Source organism: Perognathus longimembris, chromosome 2, assembly GCF_023159225.1.
Source record: "Perognathus longimembris pacificus isolate PPM17 chromosome 2, ASM2315922v1, whole genome shotgun sequence".
NCBI classification, from domain to species: Eukaryota; Metazoa; Chordata; class Mammalia; order Rodentia; family Heteromyidae; genus Perognathus; species Perognathus longimembris.
Window position 1 is genome coordinate 6,510,407 of NC_063162.1, and position 27,419 is coordinate 6,537,825.

Sequence of the window (27,419 nt, forward strand, 5' to 3'; positions counted from 1 at the left end):
AACCTAACGGTCATCACGGTTGGATGAAAGTATACTGAAAACAGTTGGCTGGAGACCGAGATGCCTCTCTTAGTTTCCGGTGACCAGAGAAAGGGTCCCTTGCTAACAAATGGGCACAGGATTCAATCACAGACGTTTCACACTGAATCATACTCTAGTTCCTAAAGCCACTGTATTTAAGATCGTAGACTGAAGGCTGTTAGTCTTACGTGAGTCACGGGAGAGAAAGGATGGGGTAACTGTTATCAATGGTAGTAAGGGAGTTTGCTTACAGGCCTGGCTGCTTTGTGCAGCTGTTAACCTCCATTACTGCATTCAGTTCTAAGAGCACTGGAACTATCGATTCTTACACATGAAGAAAATGAACCACCGAGACACAGTTTCACATAACCTCTTGCTATTCATTCTCAGTCTTAGCCTTGGTTGTCTGTGTGAGACACCTGGGGATTCTTGAGCCCACCTCAGACCCAGTGAAACAGAGTCTTGAGGAGAAGGGCCAAAGATTCAGTCTCTAAAAGCTCTTTTTTTTGCATCTTTATGCAGCCTCATACCTTCTGGCTGATGCTTTTATAATTCTGAACACAGCTAGATAGCCAGTTGATCTTTCCCCAGATTGATACTCAGACCCAGTCATTCTGAGCTGTGGCAGCCTGTGCAGGCTAGCTACAGAGAGGGGGCAGCGCCTGCCCCTGGTTGGCACAAGTCACAAGGGCAACCCCTCGGCTAAATCCACTGCCTCTGAAATCCTATCCCATCGTTCCCTTAGCAAGAGGTGGGAAGAATGAGAAGCTGTGGGCAAACGAAAATGCCCTCGATATCCAAGAATCTGTAGAGCCAGCACAAGCAGAAATGTCTTCACAAATCATTACAGAACAGGGTTCACCAGAGGCCAGTGGATGAAGGCTTGTCAGGACCGAGAGAAGGAGCCAGCAGTCCATGCAAACCCCGGGAGAGGTTTCTGGGGTGGGAGCCATCAGACGGAGCCCCATTCCCATGGAATGAGCATGCCTGGCTTGTCTCCATGTCATTTAACTTGAGATCCTCACACGCCGCTTCCAGACACCTGTCAGCACAGACGTGGAGGTGGGATGTGCTAAAAAGCTCCTCTTGCTGTCTTGCTCTTCAGAAACCAAGATAATGTGCTTGGGCTTGAGGTCTGTGACTCATGCCTGCTGCTCTGCTCTCTCGGGGTATTTATACAGCTCTGCCCACCACTCCATCTCAGGAGGTGCTGAGGGCTGAGAGCTAGCCTTGCTCGCTGGCGATCTCAGGACCTTGTGTGGAGCCCAGAAATGAGACAGACAGCAACTCAGCTGGTGTAATTAATGTCGAGAGGAATAAGTCCAAATACACATAAAGAGAGCTACCTACACAAAGAAGATCTGGGGGCTGGGGCCTTATACACAGTTGTCCCAGGTGGAGAGCCGGGGTTCTAATGAGAGCCGACAGAACTTGCATCATACACGAGGCAGTTCTGATAACTGTCATTTGGTGCTGGATGTCGGAGCCGAGAGAACCTGGGGCCACTCCTGCAGCCAGCCCAAGGGTCTCCGGGCAGCTCCTCTGAGGAGGTCCCTCTACCCCACAGCACTCGACGGGAAACCGTGCAACGGGGTGTCTCTCAGCCTGACAAGTACTCATGGTGGGAGTGATCTGGATTCTTGGCTCCTGGGACTGCGAAGGAAGGCAGCATTGATAGCTGTTTCCCTGTAGGGAGTCTGCTAGGTTAAGGTAGAAATCTTTCTACCTTAGCAAAGAATGGTTGGCTGGTTGATGCTACTATTGAAAGAGATGTTATAACAACAACAACAACAACAGAGAACCAGCAGTAGGAAGCAAGAAGAGGAGGTGGAAAAGCTTGTCGTACTGTGAGAGAACAGGGTACAGGCAGATGTGTCCCGTGTGTCCGCTGGGAAAAGAGGCTGGGCCTGGTTCTGAGGACCCGTGAGGTTCTCTGTGTGAGCAGAACGGGCTTCTCTTCAGCGTGGTGAGGGGGAAGGTTGGCAAGGGCTACATCTGGGGTTCCCCCAAAGAAGGCTCTGCTAGGCCTGGGAAGGGTGAGGGGAAAGGCATTTCCAAGCCAGCTGGCTAGTCCTATCTCACATGTTGGGATGATTTGAGAAGAGAGAGGAGGCTGGCATGCCCTTGTGGTGCGTTTCAGGTTCAACTTAACTTTGATTTGGGACTGGATCCTAGATGCTCTGGAAGTTACGGTTTAACCCGTTACCTAGGGCTTGATGTAAGTAGACAGTAAAGGAGTGAGGCAGGGATCGGAGGGCTGTTGGCTAGGGCTACTCATGAGACGAGCCAGCTATCTTGACGGAATGTGATCGAGGGCAGCTGCCGAGCCGCCTGCTTGCGTGCTCCGCTCCGGGCTGGGCCTGACCCTGGGGTGGGAGGTGGCAGCCGGAAGTCAGGGCAGTGCAGCAGGCCCGTGAGTCTAGATCTGCCAAGATCCTGACCCACAGGGCATCTGGCACTGTGACTCCCGCCCTCCCTCTGCCCCTGGAAATCCTTTCCCATTGGGCCAGGGGGCAGCATTGTGGTTTTCCAGGAAAAATGAGGAAAGAAGATAGACGAGAACTCATTGTCTGCTGCCTTCTTTTCTTTTAGTCTTCTTTATAATATTTTCGTGCACTGGACAAAGGCTGCTGGGTCAACATCGAATGCAACCCTGTGGGTCTGCAGGGAAATCCTCCATTCTCGTGTGCAGTGTTAGTTCCCCCTTAGGGCTCAGTCTGCTTGTACTTTTGGCATCAAAATACCAGAGGCTAGGTCACATAGACACAATGGAATTCATTTCTCATAGTTTAGGAGTCCGGATGCCAAGATAAAGGTGCCAACAGATTTGGTATCTGGTGGAAGCTGTTTTCCAATGTGATGCCTGCCTGCTTTCTATGTCCTCACGTGGTAGAGAGCGAAGAACAAAAGGGCCCAAGAGGCTTCCTCGAGCCTTTTATAAGGACAATGTCCCAGGATAAGGGCAAAGCCCCGGAACTTAATCACTTCCTGTTAGGCCCTACCCCTACGTGCTGAAATGGGCATTGGGTTCCAATGTAAATGCAAGTAGGGGTGGGGGATTCATATACTCACACTCAGGCTGGTTTTGAATTTCTTATGTTCACAAACTCCATCTGATTTTGATCAGAAGATAGTTATATCCTGGTCCCTCATCTCTCGTGAACAGAGGATCATCGACATTTTCCCTGCTGTCTTCAGAATTATGTTCAGAATGTAGCAGCAGGGTTGACGAGTGGATACGTCACAGTTTCTCGGCTTTCTTCCTGCTTGGAAGCACTTGGGTCTCTCCCAACTCTTAATGAAGATGACAAAGTAGGAAACATGCCACGTCAAGTGTCATCATGAGTATCATTTTACCACTCTGCAGGAATAATTTCCTTCTGATCTATTGCCAGAAATTGGATTACTAGGGGGAAAAAAGAGTTTCTTTATTCCATCTTCTTTGGTAGAATAAGGAAGTGGGAGGTCTAGATCTCAATAGACATTAGGATGGCAATATGTATTTCCACCTTAGTGTTGGAAAAACAAGACTTGCAAACCTTCGGATACAGTACTTCTCAACTTGCTTTCATATTACCACACTAGGGAAGCTTTTGAGACATTGTGTCTTCAATCCTTCTTCCCTTGATTTTATTCCATTTTAAAGAATAAGACTTTTCTGGTAGTGTTGGGCTTTGGAGAGTCTGAAAACATTGTGAGACCTAAGATTGTCACACCTGAAGGACCAATTTCTTTATCACTCTTGAGTATGCATGCTCTAGGCCATGATGAAAACTCTACTTTTCTCTCTCTCTCTCTCTCTCTCTCTCTCTCTCTCTCTCTCTCTCTCTCTCTCTCTCTCTTCCTGTCTCTGTCTCTGCCTCTGACCATCAAGGCCCACACAGTTACCTGGATTCCAGAAAAGAGTATTTATGTCCTTTTAGGAGTAACCCATCTTGTTCCCTTACAAGAAGGAGCTGTTTAAATGCAGGATTCTGTTTCTGGTGACGCTCATGATTGCTTTGGTGGAATAGCAGCGTGGGTCGCCACCAACCTTCCATGCTTCCTAGCACTGCAGAGCACCGCCGTGCAGAGAGAACCGCCAGGTTATGCCTAAAGATACTTCTTCAAATGCCCATGTTTTCAGGACGGAAGGATGCATTTGGTACCATGAAGCAATGACATGCAGTTCATCTAAGAACCAACACTGCATCAACGGAGAGAGAGTAGAGCAGGGGTAAAAATACTACAATGAAACTTGAGACTAAGGAGAGGATTCTGATGACTTGTGACACAAGATTCTTCCTGTGTCTACGGCCCAGTGTGAATCCTGAGAGAGAATGACATTGCTCTTCTCCCAGTATCAAAGGTCATGGTCTCTAGTACTGGAGGCACACCGCTGCTGCAGATAATTGCAAAGGAAAGGAGACTAGTAGTGGACAGTCAAGCCCATGCCAAAAGCTCACTTTCCTTGCCTAGTTAGTGATGAATCACTTGGCTCTTGTGTCTACTGAACTAGTGGTTAAATTGAACACAAGGCAGTGGGTCACCTGCCCATAGAGACCTGCTCAGATGGATGCTGATGGCTAAGAATGTGTGGGCACCAGTGGGGACTACTAATATCTGGGGCCTTAATACAAGTGTGGATGGGGCTGGGGATATGGCCTAGTGGCAAGAGTACTTGCCTTGTATACATGAGGCCCTGGGTTCGATTCCCCAGCACCACATATACAGAAAACGGCCAGAAGTGGCGCTGTGGCTCAAATGGCAGAGTGCTAGCCTTGAGCAAGAAGAAGCCAGGGACACTGCTCAGGCCCTGAGTCCAAGGCCCAGGACTGGCCAAAAAAATAAAATAAATAAAATGGCAACATTAAAAAAAAAATACAAGTGTGGTACAGCAGGTGAAATGACTAGCAGAGATGTGCTGGTCAGCGGGGCCATAGCACCTTCTGGCTCAGACAGAATTGGAGAAGAGCCTTAAGAATCTGAAGTCCTTGCTCCATCTAGACAAGATGTGACTTAGGGTAGAGTACAATATTTCTCTGAGCCTAAGTTCCCCATGTTGATAGAACGGGGCCAGCCTCTTCCCCCTTGTCGACTACACCTGCTAGTCATGATGGCGTGAGATTCAGCGGACAGAGAATGCACTGCTACTTCTCATGAGAGCAGTACGAGTGAAACAGTTGTTGTGTCTTACTCAGTTGAGACGCCAGCTACCCCTGCACCCCTGCAGTACTCTGTGAAGGCCATGGAAAGGGACATTTCATATTGTATCCCTTTTTTTTCTCACCAGCAGTGGGTTACCATCTTGGCTGTCTTGCAAGCAACCGTCCTCAGCGGCCAGATTTGCTCACTTAAATATGATGCCAGAATATGAGTTATAAAACAAAGCACATTTTCCCCGAGGAGCCATGAGAGAATTAGACCTTGAATTGCCACTGGAGGCTACACTCCTGATAGGGGAAATCATAAATGCCAAGCTATGGTAGCGAGAAGTCTTTGCAGCCTTTAGAAGTGTTCTTGAAACCCGCTCTTTCAGACTATCATAGAACATCATGCTACGATGAGTAATGACCGGGCTACCATCAATTCTGTCCTAAATGCTACAGACCACCAATTTTCCACTTCTAATAGATGTCAAGCTGCCATAAAATGTGCATCAGGTTTGTTTACAGTTTGTTTTATGGATAATTGGCCATCAGGAATGTTTCGGAAGCTTGTTGGACTTCATTCAGACCTGTGGTGTCTCTCCGGGGGTTGTATCCTTCTCTGTTCTCATAACCTCTGTTCTAGCAATTCCAGCTCATCTCTCAGAAGGGCCAAGCCTTCCTGATGGGCGCTTCTTGCCCATGACCTGCTTCAGGTGCCCTTCCTCTCCGCTCCAGAAGCTCCCGAGATCCCACCTGTATTAACCCATGACCCTGAAATGACTGCATGAGGACTCCAGCCTCCTCCATGAGTGTAGGCCTCCTCAGGTGCTTGGCAAGGAGCTGGTCCTCAGTTGGACAAATGGGCAGTGTCCTTTGAACCAGGGCTTTTGGCTCTCGCCTAGCAATCAAAAGCCCTGCAGCTGCCTCGCAGGTACTTGTTCAGGATGTGGGGCTGTCTTTGGGGAAAGGACGTGTCTCGGACTCTGTCCCCAGAGTGGCTTGTTCTCCAGTGACTAGTTTGGCCTTGGCTGCCTCTCTGGCAGCGTACATCACTCTTTTGCACTGAAGCTGTCAGTCTGACCGACTCCACAAGCAAGACCAGACAACGGCACACGTGTATTTCATTTCTGTGCTGCAGCCCAATTTGCCCGCCGTCTAGCCCTATGGTGTTGATGACTATGTCTACCACATGCTGTCCTTCCTCAGCACACATGGAGTGGCTGTCCCCTGCCTCCCGTCTGCCCCGCTTCCCCCGGGAAAGCAGGAGCGGCACTGTCTGCCTCCTCTGCCAGATGGGGCAGGTGTTCAGGAGACGTGAAGAAGTAGTTACGCATTATGTGTTGATATGCAATAGTTCACTGGGCACATGGTAGCCAAAGGTATCTATTAAGAAAGCAGAACGTCACGGAGGAAAAAGCAATGCTTCTACCCAGGGAGGTGACAGTCACACCCAGAGTAATGACAACCACACCCAGGGAGGCGACAACCAGCACTGAAAACGATGTCTGTCTGCCGCAGCTATCATAATAGCACTGTGAACGTGGTGAGGTATACACAGAAATGTCTTGCTCGAGGCCACAGATCTCTTCTAGAGGCCAGAAGTCCAAGCTCTCGGTGTGGGCAGAGTTGGTATCTGGTGCGGCCTCAACCTCTGGGACCCATAAGTTCCCTTGGGGCTCTTTCACGAGGGTGCTAATCTCGTTCCCGCTCACTGCAGATGCCTTTATCTCTTCACGCTCCTGCAGCGGTGGTGAGGTTTCAGCCTGCAGGTCTTCGGGGAAACCAGTAGGTAGAGCCCAGCAGGGCTGGCGAGCGCAGGGCTGGGGTGGGGCCACGGGCGGGCACTATCCCAGAGGAAGGAGGGGGGCCACAGAGGTGTCGCAGCAGGGGTACGGGAAGGGAGCTCTCAGGGGGCGGTGCAGGTGGCTGTCCTCTTGGGAGTTCTCTGTCATTTCGCTGTGAGGCCACCGTTACCGACACCTCTTCGTCTACCTTGTCTTTCAGTTGATGAAGGTTGTGAACGAAATGTGCCCCAATATCACCAGGATTTACAACATTGGCAAAAGCCACCAGGGCCTAAAGCTGTATGCTGTGGAGATCTCCGACCACCCTGGGGAACATGAAGTTGGTGAGGAGCCCTCCCCCGGGACGGCGGGGGGTCATCTTTCCTACCCTTCCTCCAGGAGAATGTGCGTAAAGCTAGGCGTGAGTTACTGTGCAATCCTCGTGTCGTGCAGACAGAGGATCGAGGATGTGGGTTCTATGGACTTTTCATCTTATAAATTCACATTTACCCCATGCATCAGCTTGGGCAGTGAGAGAAGGAGGTAGAGTCAGCTCACACCCAGCACTGATACAATGCCATGTTTGAATCTGTCAGCTACTGTAACAAAATGCCTGAGGCGAGGTCATGTATTAGCAACAGAAATTTATTTTTAGCAATTCTGGATGCATGGCAGTAGCAGAATAGGTATATGATAAGAGCTTGTTTACTTGCAGCTCCTTCTATGTGTCCTGATGGGACCAATGGCAATTGGCAGAAGGGCCTAGCTAGTTCCCTCAGGCCTTTATAGTCACTTTCTAAAGACACCTTGTTGAGTGGGTCTTGGTTCTAGCATGTGAATTTGGGAAGGACATAGACATTAAACCATAGTATTGCTTTAAATAAGAATCTGAGCTTTGAGAGAGAAAACATTCCAATGGCTTCCTTTCTCAAATAATGTTATTTGCCGACTTGCCCGCTAGAACGTCCACTTCCTGACTCCATGGACTTATTTCTGGGTCCTTGTGAAACTTTACAGAAAGTTCTTTTAAGAAAAGCAATCACTTCCCCAAAGAGAAAAAAAAAATGCTTGCTATGGCTCGTATGGAACTTGTAACCTTGCAACCCTAAGCTCTGGGTTGTTTTGACTACCCTTGCTAAGAAGAATGAGCATCATTGTCCCGTGCCTGTGTCATCTAAGATCTGCCTGTGCCTATTTGGGAATAAAGCAATTATCCTGATAACACTGAGGGGATTTGTTTGAAAGCATGACTATGATTGTAGCGGAAAGTTACATCATCCAGGGCCTCCAATGGGCAGGCACCGGTGTGTGAACCTTCCCACAGGAGCCCGTGTTTCTGTCTCTGTCAAGGTGAGCCCGAGTTCCACTACATCGCTGGAGCCCACGGCAATGAGGTGTTGGGCCGTGAACTGCTGTTACTGCTACTGCAGTTCCTGTGTCAGGAGTACCTGGCCCAGAACGCACGCGTCGTGCGCCTGGTGGAAGAGACCCGGATCCACATCCTCCCCTCCCTCAATCCTGATGGCTACGAGAAGGCCTGCGAAGGGGTAAGGGCACCAGAGCCCACCCGACACCAGCAGGGAGCCTCAACCCTGGGGCACGCCCCCCAAGTGCATGGGCATTTTTACCTCGGGGTCTTCTTCTGAGTGTTTCTTGCTGAGGCCTAGGGTTTCCCCAGTGGTTCCTGAGAGATGCAAAGCAGGAATGGAGACACACCGTGACCCTGGGAGAGGGACACAAACTGGAGAAGTCAATGTGAGCAGTGATGTCATTGCAGATACTCAATGGCAGCACTGGAGCACTTCCAACTCCTTGCGTCCGCTGAGCCTTAAGATACAGGGCAGCCTTGGCTATTACCTTTGATCTTCTCCTCAGTCTTCCAAGGATGGCAATGATTATTATTTTGAGATACGACACACAATGCATGTCCCAATTATCATATAGAAATTGTATAGATCACAGTTATGTAAGAAATATATACAAGTATACAGTTACATCTTGAGTCTAGTTCGTAGTATGTCATACTGTAAACCCATAACGATATACTCCCGCATCTGGGAATAAAACGGACAAATATGTGAACCATGGTCTCTTCGGATTGCAAGCTCTGTGATACCCTTTTCTCTCGTTGTCAGAGATTTAGAATGCTCACTTGGGAGCCAGGGCGCAGGGCAGGAAGAATGCATTCGTGCAGTGCCAGTACTATGTGGCTACTGCAGCCGTGGAATCCTAGGCTCCTCTCTCCTCTGAGGTTCAGCCAAGCAGCGGAGGGAGGGAAGGGAGAGGTGGAGGAAGGACTCTCGTTCTTCCCAAGCACTGCCATTGGCAGGAGGGGCTCTCCGGGTGTTCTCTTTGAGTATTGCCTGCAGATGCTATCCTTGGATCCGAGGTTGTAGAGACGGAGGCATTGAGGTATATCCAGAAGAGAAAGACCTAAGTGCTGCTTGTGTGCCGCGAGTCCAGGGTTTCCTGCAGTCTGTGTGCTCTTCACGTTCTGAATTGTCGCCAGGGCTCGGAGCTGGGAGGCTGGTCCCTGGGCCGTTGGACTCATGATGGGATTGACATCAACAACAACTTTCCTGACTTAAACACCCTGCTCTGGGAGGCGGAGGACCGACAGAATGTCCCGAGGAAAGTTCCCAACCACTACATTGCCATCCCTGAGTGGTTCCTGTCTGAAAATGCCACGGTGGGTATAAAAATATCTAGAGGCCAGTGGGGGGCCAGAGGTGCTCACTGGCATTTGCACAGGAGATGACATTTAACAGCGAGACAAAGCCAGTTTTTCCTTTCTTGTTTTCTCCAAAAGTAGGCTAGATAATAACTACCTTTTAAATTGGCATTTGAGAGAGTCTTCCCAGGAATCACTAATTGTATTTCTTCATAATGGTCCCTGAATTGTGTGTGTTTGTGGTTGTGATTTTAACCCTTGACAGTCAAACTTCCGGGCACTTTCCCTAAGCGGCACTAATTGCCCGATACATAGTTAGTTGTACTTCTAGTGATGCATGCAAGATAAATTTTCTGGTGGTAAGCAATGATGTAAGTCCAGTTCTGATGATTTATGCACTCAAAGACAGTGTTGACAACGTTCAAAGCACACACTTCATTATAGTGAAAGACTGAAAATTACCCAGTGCTCATTGGCTTTGTAAGCATACACTTCATGTGGAAGAGAAAGTCTGGACAATAGCTTCCATCAGAATCCTTGATGAGCCTTATGAACATAAACTAAGTGGAAGAAATGACAGAAGACAAGAATTGGTTTTGACTGAGTCCCCTCTTGGTTTTCTTTTTTCTCTTAGTTTAAAAGCAAGGAAGCTGAGCAGACACTAGTGGCTCGCATCTCTAATCCTAACTACTTAGGAAGCTGAGATCGGAAGCTCTTGGTTCAAAGCTAGTCCAGGCAGAAAAATCTGTGATACTCTTATGCCCAGTTACTAACAAAAACCCCTACCAGCCTTGAGTGAAAAGGACAAGCAAGAGCATGTAGCCTGAGTTCAAACCCCCGAACTGGCACATAAAGGGCAAGACAAGTAAAATCAAACAATTTTTTTTTTTTTTAGATATTCTGTACAGGCACATAGACCTCTTTCTGAGGTCCTGGTGCACTTACCGCGTGGATCAACCCTGGTCCCATCCGATGGGCCTAATTCTATAATTAGCCCCTGGTGTGTTTTAAAAGCAAAAAGAATGCTTAATGACTCCCAACCAGTAAATTCTGTTCCAGACTCATTTATCTATACTGAGCAGTGAAATAATTTCCTGTCTACTTCTCTTCCACTAGCAATTTTATCATGCTGAAATTATTTTCATGGGGATTAAGAATTTATTGCAGATACTTGATTCACGTCTCCATATTTTACCATATCAAACTTTTCTTTTTGTGCCCAAACTGGGGCTTGAGCTCAGGACCTTGGTTCTGTACCCTAGCTTTTTATGCTCAAGGCTGGAACGCTACCACTTGAGCCACACCTCAACTTCTGGCTTTTTGGTTAGTAATTGGAAATAAGAATCTCATGGACTTTCCTGCTTTGATCTAAACCCCGAGGTCTCAGTCTCCTGAACAGCTAGGATTACAGGCCACTGGCGTCTGGACTACGTATCAAACTTTTAATTTAAGCTTTTAACATTGTCAGCTTTCCTTTTCTTTCTCGACATTTTATTATAAAAATGTCAGACATACAAAATGAGAGGAAGCTTTGATACTCCGCCATTCACGTGCCATCTCTGCCTTCTCTCATGGTGCCTTCCTCCCCTTACGCAAGCAGATTGCAGGAGCCGTGTTATTTCATTTACAAATATTTCAGTAGGTACATCTAAAAATAGGGACGGTCTTTTAAAACAACACTGTGTTACCATTATTTCAAAGTTGCTTCTTGATATAAAATATCTGCTCAGGGTTCACATTTCTTTTGTTATACTGATTGGTGAATGGCCTCCCTCTCAACTTCCCTCCCTCCTTCCCTCCTATCTTCTCCCGTCCCATTTAACCCCTCAGTTTGTGTAAATCGGGATTCAGCAAAGCCTATTCATTTCATTTAGACTACAAGTCGTTTTGATAATGAGTGCCCCTCTACCTCATTCTCTCTTTTTCACCCTGTGATTTTGTGGCTGCCCGTCTTGAGTATCTTGCAATAGCGCTGCCGTGACCCTCTAGGTTCTGTGCAGTGCGTTCTGCTATCTGGATGCTGCTGACTGCAGACCTATGTGTTGTCTGCACATCCCTTTGTCATTCCTAGAAATGGACAGTGACCGTGAGACTGAACTAAACTAGATAGAGTAAGGGGTGGAATACTATAGTCAGGGCACCAAACCCAAGCCAGGTCTGTTTCCTCGGATGATATGTCCTTGGTGTAAGCATTGCACATTTGTGTTTTGTCTGTGAGGCTCCTCTAACTGTAGCATGGTTGGGTAATTCAGCTTGAGGCTGCATGGCTTACCAAGCCCCCCAAATTAACTAAATGGCCTACTGCAGAAAAGGCCTGTCAATACCTGGACTAGAGGCATGGCCAGATTCCGGGAAGATCTTTATTAAGTGTGTGCTCCCCCTAGGGAGGCATGTTACATTTGGTTTTTGTGGATGGACATTTTTATACTATTTGTGGATGAGCGTTTTTGACCAGGAATTTACTGAGAGAACCAAGTTACTCTGGTTTTAACATCCCTCTGTGGTGATCACTCAGAATATTCCAGTGGAAACTTCTAGAGGCTTCTAGAGGCTTCCCTGGCCCATTGTTTCCCAAATCCACTTTCCCCAGGACAGATTTGAGAGTCCGAATATTGTTGTGATTATTCCTTAAGACTACTGCGTTTACAAGTCTGCGCCCGTTCTGAAAGCTGGGGAGAGGAAGCGGTTTCCCTCTTCTTTTCTGGATCAATTTTGCATCTTCACAGGTGGCCATGGAGACCAGAGCGGTCATCGCTTGGATGGAAAAGATCCCTTTTGTGCTGGGCGGCAACCTACAGGGGGGTGAGCTGGTGGTGGCGTACCCCTACGACATGGTGCGGTCCCTGTGGAAGACCCAGGAGCACACCCCCACGCCCGACGATCACGTCTTCCGCTGGCTGGCCTACTCCTATGCCTCCACTCACCGTCTCATGACAGATGCCCGGAGGAGGGTGTGCCACACAGAAGACTTCCAAAAGGAGGAGGGAACCGTTAACGGGGCTTCCTGGCATACCGTTGCTGGAAGTAAGTCTGAGATTTGCCCTGCCTAGCATCATGGGCCCAGTGGTCTTGGCCCGATGGTCCAGAGGAGTCTACAGGTGTCTCCCCCCCAAAGACCTCACCTTATCTGCATGCTCAGCATGGTTGCTAATGGTGGCTACCATAATTACAAGATGTGAGCACTCTGTCGACTCCCCTTCCACTCCTACTTACCAAGGTGTTTGAGGTGGGTGTGATTTTCTCCTCGTTTCTATAAATGAGAACTAGCTGGGATTTGGAAAATGGTAATAATCTACCTAATCAAGAGAGGGGGCAAAGAGCTGAGGTTTCTTTGACCTTGCTCTTCTCCACAGAGCTATTCAGATCTTATGACTGTAAGTGGACTTAGTGGCGATACTGAAGCCCAAAGCAAGCCCAGTGAAGGGACAGAACATATTGGGGCTGGCTCTGAAGCCAGGGCTTTTCACTTGGGGCTGTTCAGATTTTAGGGAATGTTCATCACCGGGCACCCACCCCAAGCTTGGTGGGAAGTCAGTGAGTTGTAGGTATGCCCTGCCTGAGACCTCTGTGTGGGGTAGACCAGTTCACAGACACCTGCTGTCCACCTGAGGTCTGCAGGCCCAGTGGTGCGGTCTTGCCAGCAGCAGGTGGCTCAAGCCTACTGTGTGGCATGGAGAATGGGGGGCGTTGCTACCGGGATCCACAGAGGCCTGGGATCCACAGATTCCGCGGAGACTCGGGGAGCCAGGCCGCCAAGGCTGGAGGATACCACAGGCCTCATGTCAGGATTGGTAGTTGGATTCCTCTCTCAAGGCCAGGGTTCCTCAGTTAGGGATGAGGATGACGAGTTCCTAAGGTCCCTCTCCATGGCTGGACAGACTTCAGCATCATTTGCATTGTTTGTTTTCTTCATTTTGTGAAGGGCGGCTAAGCCGATGATGAATTTGAAATGTTCTGTGGTAGGTAGACCTGGGCTCACATCTGGCCCTGTTGATTAGATGCTCTGTGACTCTGGGCAAGTTAGTTTGCCTATTCTTGGCACACAATACATTACCCTCAGTAGAGTGAGCATGGTGATGATGGAACAATGCTGTCTTCCTCTAGGATGTTTGAGGATTCCTTTGTACTCCACGTCTGGCTTACCAGAAACATTCTACTGCACCCCCCCCCCCCCCCCCCCCGCCTGCCTCTTCCAGGGCGTGCTGGCCACAAAATCCCTACTATGAACATATCTTGGCTCTCCATTTTACTAGCAATTGACTTTCATCGTATTTGATTTTACTGGAGACTCTGTTTTAATATATATTTCAAGTGTGTTTGTACCCTTGGAAAAGGAAAGGTAGAAACATTAGTTCCCATAGCCATTTGAAAACATGGACAGAACCAGGTGTGGTGACTCATAGCTAAAATCCCAGGTACTCGGGGGCAAGAGCCTAAGACCCTATTTGGAAAACAAAGAAAGCAAAACAACTACAGGCATGATTCACAGAGTAGAGCACTCGTTTAGCAAGCATGAAGCTCCAGTTCGATCCCCAGGTACGGCCTAAAATAAATAACTGAACAAATAAATGAAAAGTAAATAAAGTATGTAGAGAAGGCTGGGTGTTAGTTTTCTTATTGTCAACCAAGCCGAACATACTCGGCTTATCTCCATTATGACTTTGTCCAACAGAAAAAAAAAAAAAAAAAAAAAGCAAATGCAAGTCCCTACCTCTCATGAAAATTTCCTAAAAGCAAACAAAAAAGGGGACATATGTCATTTCAATTTCAAAAAAAATGTACATTTAATTTAAAAATTAAAAAAAAATTCAACTTTAGACATTGGGCAATCTAGCTACAAAAAAATCCTTACATGTAAACGTGTTTCTTCTTCGTGGCTGCTGTGATTAAATTGGGCATGGACACAGCTGGGTTTGCCAGTATTCAGTCAACCGCCACTTCCTGGGCCGCGGACAGCAGCCTAGTCACAGAGGCAGGGTTTGATAGTGTTTCTCTATCAGCCTCACGTCCTGTTCCCTCAGGGACTTGGTGACAGAGCCACGTGGCAGCTGGAGCCTTCGTCATCACTCTTCTTTGGAGCACTGTGACGGAGTCTGCAGGCTCCTTTCTTTGCAGATGAATGTAATGCCATCTCAGCTGTCCCCCCTTCCCTTCCCCCTCTGCCTTTCTAGTCCCTTCTTTCTCACTTATTCCTGGCGCCCTGCAGGCCGCCGTGGGTGGGGAGGGGCCGGCGGGGAGCAAGGCTGGGCACATTTCCAGTGCAAGGCGAAAGTGGCGTGCGTGCGTGCGTGCGCGTGCTGTGCGTTTCAGTCTCCGGAGTTGACACGGGGCCGGGCTGTCTGTCCTGGGCTGCAGCCTCGCGCTGCTGAGGAAGGCAGGCAGGTAGCCTGGCGGATTCAGCAAGCACCGTGTTGAGGGGTTGTCTGGCTCCGTTTCCCTGCCTCTGACAGGAAACAGCATGTGAATGGTTGAAGCCATTCGTGGGCCTCGCTATGCCTCGTGGGAATAGCAGGACATCGGCAACAAAGACAGTGGGGCCTACCTAAGCCGCCTTGGAGCGCCAGTCTCCCCCTCTCAGTGCTTCTCCCGCTTCCAGTACTGCAGAGGTGCTTCTGGCAAATCAGCAAGCCCTGCCTGGAATACTTCGCTGTCTTATTTTTTCAGTACTTACAAGGCCCCCCGTGGAGGCTGCAGACCTCTGACCTCTGGGACTACAGGGGTACACCCAGACACCTGTTTTAAGCCTGACTGGGGTCATTTGTAACAGCAGTTCCAGAAAATCATGCAGGGACCAATTGTGTGTCAGGCTGGCTGTACTGTCAGGGTGCAGAGGGTCTGTCTGCTTTGGGGCTTACCGGGTGGCATCACTACCGGGCAGGCAGCAGGGCTCTGTTTGGAAATATAGCAGACAAAGCCTCCAACCTCAGCTCTGGCCTTCTTAGATACTGGATCTGGAGTCCGCTTCAGTTTCCTAAACCTGAGCTATGCTGCCTAGCTCTGCTTGGCTTGGCAGAAGACTGTGATCTTCGGGGTACGCAGTGCATAGGATAGGCCCCGGCTTAGGGAAGGCTTGCAGGAGGCAGTAATATCCCCAGGTTCCTTTGTGAATCGGAATAATAAACTCTCGTAGATCTGTCTGCGGAGACCAATTGAATGAAACTTAAAAATCCATAGAAGGGATGGATGACAGCTTTATTCTAAACACGGTGTGTTAAACTACATCTTGGAAAGCAAATGTCGTTTGAGCGTCTCTACCTATACAGTTTGCTAGCTCTTCTGATATACATGGCGATTCTTGGGGCTTATAGCCATATAGTCTTACGCTTATCCTCACTTTTGAATATGTCATCACATTTTTACATTTATTTGTGTTATTTATCTTTAAGGAGTTGTACAAATGGGTTTCAACTCAACATGTCGGTCTGTAAGTACAACAGGCCTTGATCAAAGTCACCCCTTCCATCATTCTCCCATCGATCTTCCCCCCCCGCCCCAACCTCGCTCCTCAAGTTGCCTGGTTCTACTTTCACATAATTAAATTGAAGACAGTGACTGTATTCGCCCACCATTGCCCATTTTTTGATCAACATTACCCTGTATGGATCTGTCCTTACCTCAGTTCTTCCCGCCTCTCCCTCTCCCGACTCTTCCCAACCCATGCTCATTTGGCATCTGTTGGCACTGTTATGTGAAGTGGTAGATTATTTAAAACTAGTAGAGTCCTTTCTTTCTCTTTCTATCTGACAGTACTAAGGTTTGAACTCACAGTGCTCTACCACTGGAGCCATGCCTCCAACCTGTTTCATGCAGAATTTTTTTAAATTAATTTACTTTATTGTTATTGTGGAGGTGAGGTACAGAGGAACTACACTTGCAAGCGCCAGGTAATGAGTCCTTTTCCTTTTGTACAGTGTCTTCTTTTCCCTCCTTCTTTCCCAAGCCTTCTCCACCCACGAGTTGTATAGTTCGCTTTCATCAGTGTGTCCAGTGAGCTACAATGCTGCACTTTTACACTTTTCCCCCCTCAAGTTCTGTACCCCTCCCCCCAGCCCTTTCAAAGATGTGCATGTGAAGGCACTATGCGTAAGATAAAGAAGACAGAACCATTAAAAATTTTTAAAATTGGAGTTCTTTCCAGTGTGTATATTATTTATGTAAATATGCCTCTGAGTTTCTCTCTTAAGAGTATCCTCTTTTGGTCTCACTGTGTGTGAATATCTAGACACCTGTATAGTTGATCATATCCAAGTGCATTTTCGATCTGATTTCTAAACATCAGAGAGAAGGTGAATGGAACAAATCGTGAGGTAGGCCAACCTCAGGGAGTCAAACGATGCTGATTATTTTGAAGACAGAACCTGGCTTTCTTTCCCAGAAGCACACCTGTGCTGAACTACCACAACCCAGTGTCTTTCACTGGGACGGACTCCATACACTTTCCTGCCTAAGCTGATCTGGAACCAAGCTCCTCCCAATCTCAGCCTCCCACAGTAGCTTAGGACGCAGGCAAGTGCCACGGTACTCAGCTATAGGTTGCAAAGGCATCTCTTGAACCATCACCCTTCCAAGTAGCTAAGATTAGAGATGTAGGTGCCACCCAACTCAGTTTTGCCCTTCTAGTCAAGTGCCACTGCCACTGAGGTCCCTGGAAGTAAACCTGTTCAGGGCCCTGCTCTAAGCATTCGTGGCCTCTCACAACCAAAGAGCTGGGCATAAGACCCCTCACTTTGGTATTACAGCCAATGAGACCAGGACCATGAGACAGAAACACAGGGATGGGAAAGAGAGGCAGTGTTCTAAGGCAAGGGCTGGTAAACTACAGCCCATGGCTGAACCAGACTCCGGCCACCGCCTGGTTTTGTGAGGCCCATGAGATAAGAATAGATTTTGGTGCATGGTTTCCCTCATAGGTAAGAACTAGAATATGCCGATGACATTCTTAACAGGGGATCGCAACACCCCAATTGCTTAATACCTAGGACATATATAATGAAGTGTATGCATCAACATGAGCTCCAACATACGGAAACAAGAGGTTCTTTTTATGTACTGGACATAGTTTTGTTTTGTTTTGTTTTGTTTTTTTGGCCAGTCCTGGGCCTTGGACTCAGGGCCTGAGCACTGTCCCTGGCTTCTTTTTGCTCAAGGCTAGCACTCTGCCACCTGAGCCACAGCGCCACTTCTGGCCATTTTCTATATATGTGGTGCTGGGGAATCGAGCCCAGGGCTTCATGTATACAGGGCAAGCACTCTTGCCACTAGGCCATATTCCCAGCCCCTGGACATAGTTTTAAAATTTAATTTATTTTCTTTTTAGTCATTTTTTTCTTTCACCTCTCTTAATTTTCTGTACCTTCTATCTTGTATATAAGCTTATTTGACCAGAGGAAGGGAAAGGAAATCACAGAAACAGCAGGTCGAAGCATGAATTAATACAACAATGATACACACTTAACAATAGGTTGGATACCAACCTTACAACTTGGCGGGGGAGGGCACTATGATGGGGTAAGTGGGAGAAAATGAGAGAGGGGGTAACATTGTCTAAAAACAAATGTAATCTGTACCTTACTTATGTAACTATAACCCCCTACTCATCACCTTTTCAATAAAGACAAAAATTTTTTTAAATGAAAGAAAAGAAGAAAGAACTTCATACCGTACATTGAAAACAACAACAAAGGGGGAAAAAAAAGAATAGATTTTGTATTTTCCAAGGGTTACATTTTACAGGGTTGTATAAGTACTTACGTAATCGTCTTGATTTTGTCTCTTAGGCAAGAAAGCATAAAATATTTACGATCTGATACTTAAAAGAAAGTTTCCCAATCCCTGATCTAAGGCACAAATAAAACCTGAAGATAGAAACGAAGGTCACTAACATTTTCTGGGTGGTTGCTGTGCACTATGTGAACTGCGTGGTGCAGACATTACCTAATCTTCACAGGACGCCTCTCAGGGGGCATTGCATTATCTCCATCTTGCAGTGGAGGAAACTGAGTCATGGTGAAGTTAGACACTTGTCCAGTGAGTATCAACCCAGACCCAAACCCATGCCCTCAAGCACCAAATCAGACACTGGCCAAGTCCCTAGAGAGAGACGGCGTGTGTGCAAAGTCTGAAAGCCAGATGTATGTGAGACTCAGCTACTACCTAGTTGGAAACAAAAGGAAGCAGGGGCCAGCCATGTCCATTCCTCATGGGGATTTTCAACCAAAGGATCATTCTACAACCTGTGCGTGGTAAATGACACAGACCATGGACATTTAGCTGTAACACTGTGAGGGTTAGAGATAACCTCAATGTCCACCAGTAAATGGCTGAGGGGTGAAAAAGAACGTGATAGAACACAGTGCAACTTTTTTTTTTTGCCAGTCCTGGACCTTGAACTCAGGGCCTGAGCACTATCTCTGGCTTCTTTTTGCACAAGGCTAGCACTCTGCCACTTGAGTCACAGTGCTACTTCTGGCCATTTTCTATATATGGGGTGCTGGGGAATCGAACCCAGGGCTTCATGTATACGAGGCAAGCACTATTGCCACGAGGCCATATCCCCAGCCCACAGTGCAACTTTTTAGCAACAAGGAAATCCTTTATTTCTGTTAGGTGTTAAGTCAGCTACTGCAGTGTAACAAAACATTACAAACTCTTAATAGCAGATGATAAGCATTTCTTTCTCAGGTATCTGTGGGTCAGCTGTGCAGAGCTGGTTGCTTTTATACTACAGGTTAGGTGCACATCTGTTCCACTGACTGCTCAATTCCTTGGGCCGCTGGCTTGTGGAAATAAGCAAAGCCTCTCAAGCCTTTGGCTCGGCACTGGCACACGGTCACTTCTTGTTCTTTTGGCCCAAATGTGACATGGGAAGGCCAGGGTCAAGCAGCTCTCTTTTTCTTTTGTGAAAGAAACTGAAAAGCTACATTGCAAAAAGTGTAGATGAAGGAAGGGATGAAGGGAGAGGTTCGCCAATAATTCAAGCAACCTCCTCGGCTGTGATAGCACAATCTCAATGCATCTGAGATGCGTACGGTGGCTGACACCATCACTTAGTCAGAGCGATGCATTATCTCTATCCATGCAAAGTTACCCCAGGGTGGCTTCCATGTCTGAGGCCTTCCACGCACCACACTTGACGGGGTTGGTACCACCTGGGACAGGAGGTACTAACATCTGAACTGGCCACCATCTAGCACATGACCAAGTCAACGTCTGCACCAGTCACCGCCTGGGATACAATACATGAACACCTACATCGCCTACTACCTTGAACCTCTGTGGTGCCCAGACTACGGGCCCATCTCCATCAAGGCCCCCTAGCGCGACCTAAGGAGAGGCTGCGAGGTGACTCTAGGTCCCAAGCTTGTCCTGCTGCGTGTCCAGTAGCGCCCCACAGGTGCTACTGCTCCACTGCCCGCCCCCCTCACAGCCCCTATAGCTGCCCATCAGAGACCCTCCAGCACACTCACCCCCCCCAGCTTCTTTCAATATAACTGTCTAGCAACCCACCCATGTCAGATTTCCCCTCATTGGTGGGAGGACAGGTACAAACAACAAAGCCCAGCTTCTTCTGCCCGGATGAAATCTCATGGACTTCTCTGCCGGAGCTGGCTTGGGAGCACAGTCTTTCCACACACAGCCTCTGGTGTACCTAGCATTGTAGACAAGAGCCACCCGGGGCCCAGCTTAGTGCTCACTGATTCTTGAGGCCTCCATGTCTCCCTGGAGTCTCCGTGTCAAACATCCCTGCTTGCTCCCTTGTGCCCCTTCTCGCCCCACCCAGTTAACATGCCTGCTGGGCTTTGCAGGTCTGAATGACTTCAGCTACCTCCATACAAACTGCTTCGAGCTGTCCATCTACGTGGGTTGTGATAAATACCCGCATGAGAGCGAGCTGCCTGAAGAGTGGGAGAACAATCGGGAATCTCTGATCGTATTCATGGAACAGGTATGGCGGCTGTGTGACTGTGAGGACAGGGAGGAGCCCCGAGCTGCGGAGGGGGGCTGGAAGGGCATCTGCTCAGCGTTTCAAGCCGTAGGCCTTGTCCTGGGCCAGCCACGGTGCTACTGGGCACCAATGGCTCTTTGCATGCCAGCAAACAGACCCATAGGACAGTGGTGCCCCGTAGGTCTCCTTACCCGTTTCCTCCAACAGTCACGTCTGGAATTAGTAGAGCTAAGGTTTCAAGACCTGAAGATGCCCACAGGCCTTCGGAGTCCCCGTGGTCTGACCGATGAGCATCCTGCTGTCCTCCCAGGGGAACTCAAGTGCCTTCTCTGCTTGTGTTCTCAAGTCTCAAGTCTCAAGTCTCAAGTCTCAAGTCCATCTTGTAGCATGAATGACTGGATTTGGAGTCTCGGGTCCCTGGCTCCCATCGTTTCTAGGAATCTCTGCTTTTCTTTTCTTTACTCTGCTTCTGAAGTCACTAAGTTCATTAGAGCCCAGGCGAGTCCAAATAAAATTACCTCGTAAAAACCTAACTTCTAGTGTCTGCACCATGCTGTTGGCTTGTGCCTGTAATCCTGGCCATGTGGGAGGCTGAGACTGGGAGGATCGTGGTTTGAGGACAGCTAGGCAAAAAGAAAAGGAGCAAAACCTGTTCTCATTGAAGAGCTGGACATAGTGACACACATCTGTCATCTTAACTCCCGGGGAGCCTCACACCGGTGCCCAAGGAAATAAGTGAGACTCTATTTCAAAAATAACAAGAAATCAGGGCCAGCGGCATGGGCTTAGCAGCAAGGACACTCTAATAGCAAGCACTGAGACGGGAGTTCAAGCCCCTGTAGCTGGAGAACAATTTCGGCGTTCAATCGACAGGTTTTGATGAAAACCTTAGCTCTTATTTTTTCTATTTGTATTTTTTGTTGCTATACCTAAGGAGTTGTACAAAGGGGTTACAAATCAGGTAATGAGCGCAGTGCTTCCTGGACAATGTCACCCCTTTCTTTGCTTTCACCCCATCTTCTCCCCCTCCTGTCTTTGCCCATGAGTTGCTTGGTTCATTTTCTTTTTATTTTTACATCAGATATCATAACTGCATTTGCTCACCTTTCCTCCCTCCATTCCCGTGCCTCCCTTTTGCTCTCCCTAAAAAGACAAAAAGAGGAGAGCAAAACCAGATAATATCGCCACCACCAACTCCATGTTTCCTGGAATCGGTTTTGGTGGTAGCATTTTTGACGTTCACAGGAGTTACCTCTTTGGGTTCCTCCCTTAACTGTATCAGAGCCTCATTTTTTTTTTAGACCTCTGGAATATTTTCATTCTGATGGCAAACTTCCCGATGCCCTCAAAGGAACACGAAGATTATATCTCGAATCCGTGCCGAGCTGGGAGAGCCTTCGGAGCTGGCCACGGAGCTGTGGGCCTTCCTGTTGTGGGCTGGGCTGACGTGGTGTGAATGGCCCACCTCCCCGGGCTGCTCCCGGCCGGAGCTAGTCCGCGGTTCCCTCACCGTGTCTCGTGTTTTCCGAGCAGGTTCATCGTGGCATCAAAGGCGTGGTGAGAGATTTACACGGAAAAGGGATTCCCAATGCCATTATCTCCGTGGAAGGCGTTAACCATGACATCAGAACAGGTAACTGCGAATGCGTACACACCGTCGCTTACTAAGAAATCTATCGCCCTTTGAAGTATTCCACATAGGTCACAACGAAGACCGGAAACTTCTTACTCAGAGCGGAAGTAGTTTCTTCTTCCTCTAACTTACGAAGAGACGTTTGGAAGCCGGGTTTTCAGCTTGCGCTTCCTGGCTCTTCTGTCCTGTCCTGGGACTTGAAGACAGCTGCCTTCCAGCAGTTGTAAAGGAGTGGAGGAGTAGAGAGGGAAGCTCAGATCCCCACTGGCAGCGTTTGTGGGGATGGGAGAGCTCAGCAGGGCTGGGTTGCAGTCAGACAGCGACAGTGGCCAGGGAAGAAGTTGTTCAAGAAGGTTGTAATTCTTATGCTAAACCACAGGCAATCTGGGTGCTGGTGGCTTATGGTTTTATCCTAACGACTCAGAAGGCTGAGAGCTGAGGATTGTGGTTCTGCAGAAAAGCTCATGAGTATCTTATCTCTCATTGCCTACCATAAAGCCAGAAGTGGAGCTGTGGCTCAAGTAGTAGAATATCAACCTTGAGTGAAAAACCTAAGGGACAGGGCCCTGAGTTGAAGCCCCAATACTGGGGCGCGCGCACACACACACACACACACACACACACACACACACACACACACACACAGCTGGACATTCTGCGTCTCCCACAGTCCCAGGCAGAGTGGAGTGATTCTGCCACCTGCTTCCCACTATCGTGGGTGGACTAACAGCCACCTGCTGATGTTGAGGGTGTTATGGGAGCTCTTCTTTCTGTCTGTACCTCCTTCCCCAGGGTGGTGGTCCCTTGGCTCCTTCCTTGTCCCCTTCCGGCCTTTCCGCAGGTGTCATTGCGTCCCCCTGTTTGTCCAGCTGTCAGCCCCGGCCACCCTGAGCACACTGAACACCTGCCTCACCTCCTCTACCTGTCTGCGGCACTTCCTTCTACCGAGGCCACCCGATGGGCTAATGCTGGGCTTAGCTCTGCTTCCCCTCCCCCGCTGCTATGGGTGGGAATCATCCTGTTTGTGGTTGTTGTTTAGCCACAGACACACTGCCACCTAGAAGAGGTGAGTACTCGATGAGTATGTATTGAATGAGTGTATGAGTGGATGAATGAATGAATGAATGAATGAATGAACAGATGGCTGAGTGGACATTGTGTGTGTTTCCAGGATGGCACAGTGAATGGCAGAGCTGTGAATGGAGCCAGGGACCCGAGACTCCAAATCCAGAACTTTTCCCTTGGTCCCCACGCGGGTTCTCCTGAGGAGGGAGAAGGACACCCTCCTCTGCACACTCTTAGCGATCTCTGCACTTCCTGACGGGCCAGGAAGTGGAGACTCGGGGAGTAGGAGGAGGTGAACCTAGGATTTATGTTGACCCAGGTGTTCAGTGTTCTGCTGCCTGGCCCAGAAGGCCAATTGTCCAAGCGGATGGATGGATTTGCGCTCCCACAAAATAGTAGACGGTTGTAGGGTGCCCCAAATGGCAATCTTTCCATTTATTTACTAATTTCCTTGCTGAGTAGTACTTTCTGAACGTTCCTATAATTTGTCCTGGCTCTTCCAGCCATTGATTGTGAAGTTTTAGGGTGTATTGTGGAGACTTTTGTACACAAGTAGCTCTTCATAGGCATTCACTTAAAAATCGTTAATTTCTCCGTTCATTCATTCTTATACCAAAGATGAACTGAGCAGCTGCAACATGCCATAGGACACGGGGCAGGGGAGGGGAGGGCTAACGACCATTGTTAGTGTAGGATAGGATTTGTAATTTAAATAATGCTGCAAAGCTCCTTTAGAAGAGCTGGGGGCCATTCCTTGCACTGTTTAGTGTCTGATAGGCAATGTAAGAAAACCTGAGGGGTTTAAACTGCCCAGGTGGTAAAAAGGCCCCGGGGCCTCCTAAGCATGCTTGGCCTAATGGGCTCTGAATTTCAAGCCCTCTCGTCAAGGAGACAGTTTGGATGAGCTCATGGGGAGCGCACCGCTCTCCCTTTATTTCCCCCCATAAATAATTTCCCAGCGTGCCCTGCTGACGGAGGGCTGGCTTCCCGCACAGACGGGCTGCTGCTCGTGGGCTCCAGTCGTGGGCTCCGGCATCGTCTGGTGCGCCCCAGGAGCGCTGCACTTGCCTTCCTTTCTCTCCGTGGATGATGGGAGCTGGCAGGCTTCTTTCCAGGAGGGATTTCGCGCAAAGTCAACGGAAGCGCTACACGGAACTCCACCCGGGAGGAAGAAGGCACGCGGTCCCGCGTCTAAATGTATTCGCCAAATACCTGGCTTAGACTTCCACTGCCCTTTGACCTACCAACCAATGCCCCCGCTGTAGGCAGATGCCGAGCCGTGCCCACTGTGTTGCCGTTCCAAAGCGGCTCCACGGAGAGGGCTCCGTGCTTATCTCGTGTCTACCTTGAGTGAACATGTGGGAGTTTTCCGGAAGATCACCCATGCTGGGGCTTCTGGGCAGGTGCATGGGTGGCCCTAGCCCCAAGGGCAGGTAGCCCAAGTCTCCCTCACAGTCCCTAATCAGGGCATCTCCAGTCCCACCACTCCCTGGGTCAACCCCAGGGAGCCTACTTTCTTTCTGTGCTCTCGGCCCTCCCACCCCTTCTATCCCATCCGCAGGAAGCTGAGGAGGGACCCAGACAGTGACCTGCAGACCCGGGGTGCCATGGGCTCCCCCTGGGTTCTGGCTGCGGCTCATTCGCTCTCCGGGCCTCCTTATCTTTCCGTGTCCAAGGGTGAAGACTCAGAGCTCTGAGTTTCTGGGCTGTGGCCACAGGATGGGGGTTATGGAGGGGTGTGCCAGCTCCAGGGCTTTCACCTCCGTAGTCTCGCCTAGCTCTTTCCAGAAGCAAAGAACGCCACATCTTTTAGGGTGGTTTTCTGTATTTGTAGCCAAGAGAAGCCAGAAAGCCACTTGCTGATGGCTTTTCACGATGGCGTTCTATGTGCGGGCCACTGTTTGCCAGTTCAAGTTCATAGTGAACGGCTGTCTTGTTGGTGATGGCTTCTCCATCTCTGCTTGTGTGCATAAACCCTGCAGGGAGCCTTCACCCCAAACCACTTGCTGTTCAAACCATTCAGGCAGCCTCCGTGGAAAAATCCATCTTGGCTTTCCACGTGCATTAAGAGTCACCAGTGTACAGGAGCTCAGGCTCAGTGCTCTCTGCCAGCCAGGGCTGGTCGTGGAGGAGGCCTGGCACTCTTTGTGCTCTGAGGTCTCCTGGTTTCTTTCCACAGCTAGCGATGGGGATTACTGGCGCCTGCTGAACCCCGGAGAATACGTGGTCACGGCGAAGGCAGAAGGCTTCACCGCCTCCACCAAGACCTGCAATGTGGGCTATGACATGGGGCCCACGCAGTGCAATTTCACGCTCAGCAAGACCAACCTGGCCAGGATCAGAGAGATCATGGAGAAGTTTGGGAAGCAGCCCGGCAGGCGACTGAAACTCCGGGGACGGAAGAGAAGACAGCGCGCGTGACCCTCCTGGACACATGAGATGCATCCCGGAGCCTGCAAGGGAAATGTGCCCCGGTACTAGCCCTGTAGAGGACCTGCCCACTGTTTCGTCTGTAGTTCAAGCAGCGCCTGAGAGCAGGTGTGCACTGCTACGCAGGCCCTGCCGGTCTTTTCTTGGTTCCCATTTATCCGAAAATGCCTTGGATAGAGCGGCTGGTGGGAGAGAGTCAGCCTGGGATTCTGAGAGAGAGGAGCCTCCTGGCTGCCCACCCCCCTCCCCCACCCCCCCCACCTCAAGAATTCCCTGTGCATTGTGCATTCGCAGCTGGCACAGCCGGCACTGCAGACCCCTGCTGTCCCCTGTGTTGCCATTTGAGCAGCTCTCTGTCCCCTGGCCTGGGGACATTCTGGGCTGCTACACACACACACACACACGCCACGTTCTCTTGACAATAGAGGCATTATTCAGTGAGCATCAGTGTGCCCCATGAATCGGCTTCGTTTTCTTTTTGTAACAAAGGCTATGTCCTTCTAGCGCAGAGATCCTTTGGGAGGGCTTCCGGGGCAGCAGGCCTCCTGGGGCTTGTGGCGTGCAAGCTGAGTCCTCCAGGAATCTTGCCTCCCCCCAAACTCCCCCTCGCTGTTCCCGTGGTCCCAGGGCCTCTACAAATGGGGAGAGCCAGATGTGGCGGCCTTCCCAAGGGCCAGGCAGGTGAGCCTCAGTTTCCTCCGCAGGCTCCTCTTGTGGGGGTGGGTGCCGGCACTGGGGCCTCCTCCTCGGTAGCCCTGCTTTGCTCTTCTCAGAAACAAGGACTCTCACATGTTCTCAATATTTCGTCTTCTGCATTTGTAGCCAAGAGAAGCCAGGAAGCCCCACACCGTTGGCTTTTCTCACGACCCCTGGCCCTTCCCAGGTGGGGCTGTCGGGATGGGAGTTCTTTGAGGTGTAGGATGCCAGTCTTCCCAAGTTGGGCAGCAAATATGGGATGATTAACGCTTAGGATTGTCTTGTGGAGCACTTGTGTGGGAAGGGTTAATGCATTCATAATCAATGCAAGGAAACAGCTGTATCTCACCTCTTCTTCACGTGGCTGCCTTGAGAAGAATGAAGAGCGGAAAAGGAAATAAAGCGAATGGTAGTGATCCTCTGGTGTGGTTTTTCTGGGTTGACTGACAGCCACCAGGTGCCACCTCCATCCCTTGCCTCTCTCTGAGGTCGGTCACCCTGGAGGAGGCACCTGCCTACCGTGGCCACCCTGTGTCCACAGGAAGGGCATGTCAGCCCTGTTGCCAACTGCTCAGAGCCTTTCCTGCCTCTCATCAGGGGAGACAGGTGTGTGGGGCCCGCAGGTGCCTCCTACAGACCGTAAGGGGCATCTTTACAGAAGAACTTCGCAGACAACTGGTGGACCGACGGCAGCAGGGCGAGTAGGCCTTTCTGATAAAGGGTCAGGTGGTCAGTGTTTCAAGACAAACTCTCCCCTCTGCCACGGAGGCACAAAAGCAGGCATGCACGTACATACATAAGTGAGAAGGTATGGCCCTAGGTCAGAAAACTTTCTTGACCAAAAACTAGGTCTTGCTGGATGTGGTCCCCGGCTAGAGAAGAGGTGACTCCTGCTATGAACGCATTGTCCAGTAGAACTTTCTGAGGTGAGGGGAATGTTCTGCTGTGGGCTCTCCAATGCAGCGTTCTAAGCGTGCTCCAGATTCACTGACCCTAGACTCCCTCCTCTGTTCCAGGCTAAAGAGGGGAACAGAAATTCAATCCA

General features: G+C 49.4%; 1 protein-coding gene across 1 annotated transcript in view; it reads left to right on the forward strand.

Annotated features, from left to right (window-relative positions):
• Cpxm2 (carboxypeptidase X, M14 family member 2) overlaps positions 1-26,759 on the forward strand; it is a 91,583-nt gene extending 64,824 nt beyond the window's left edge. Inside the window, exons 8-14 of the mRNA XM_048336170.1 lie at positions 7,155-7,278; positions 8,285-8,481; positions 9,444-9,623; positions 12,332-12,629; positions 20,411-20,550; positions 22,084-22,183; positions 25,428-26,759. Of these exons, the coding sequence (XP_048192127.1) occupies positions 7,155-7,278; positions 8,285-8,481; positions 9,444-9,623; positions 12,332-12,629; positions 20,411-20,550; positions 22,084-22,183; positions 25,428-25,669 (1,281 nt within the window). The 3' untranslated portion in view covers positions 25,670-26,759. The remainder of the gene's footprint in view (positions 1-7,154; positions 7,279-8,284; positions 8,482-9,443; positions 9,624-12,331; positions 12,630-20,410; positions 20,551-22,083; positions 22,184-25,427) is intronic.
• The last annotated feature ends 660 nt before the right edge of the window (positions 26,760-27,419 follow it).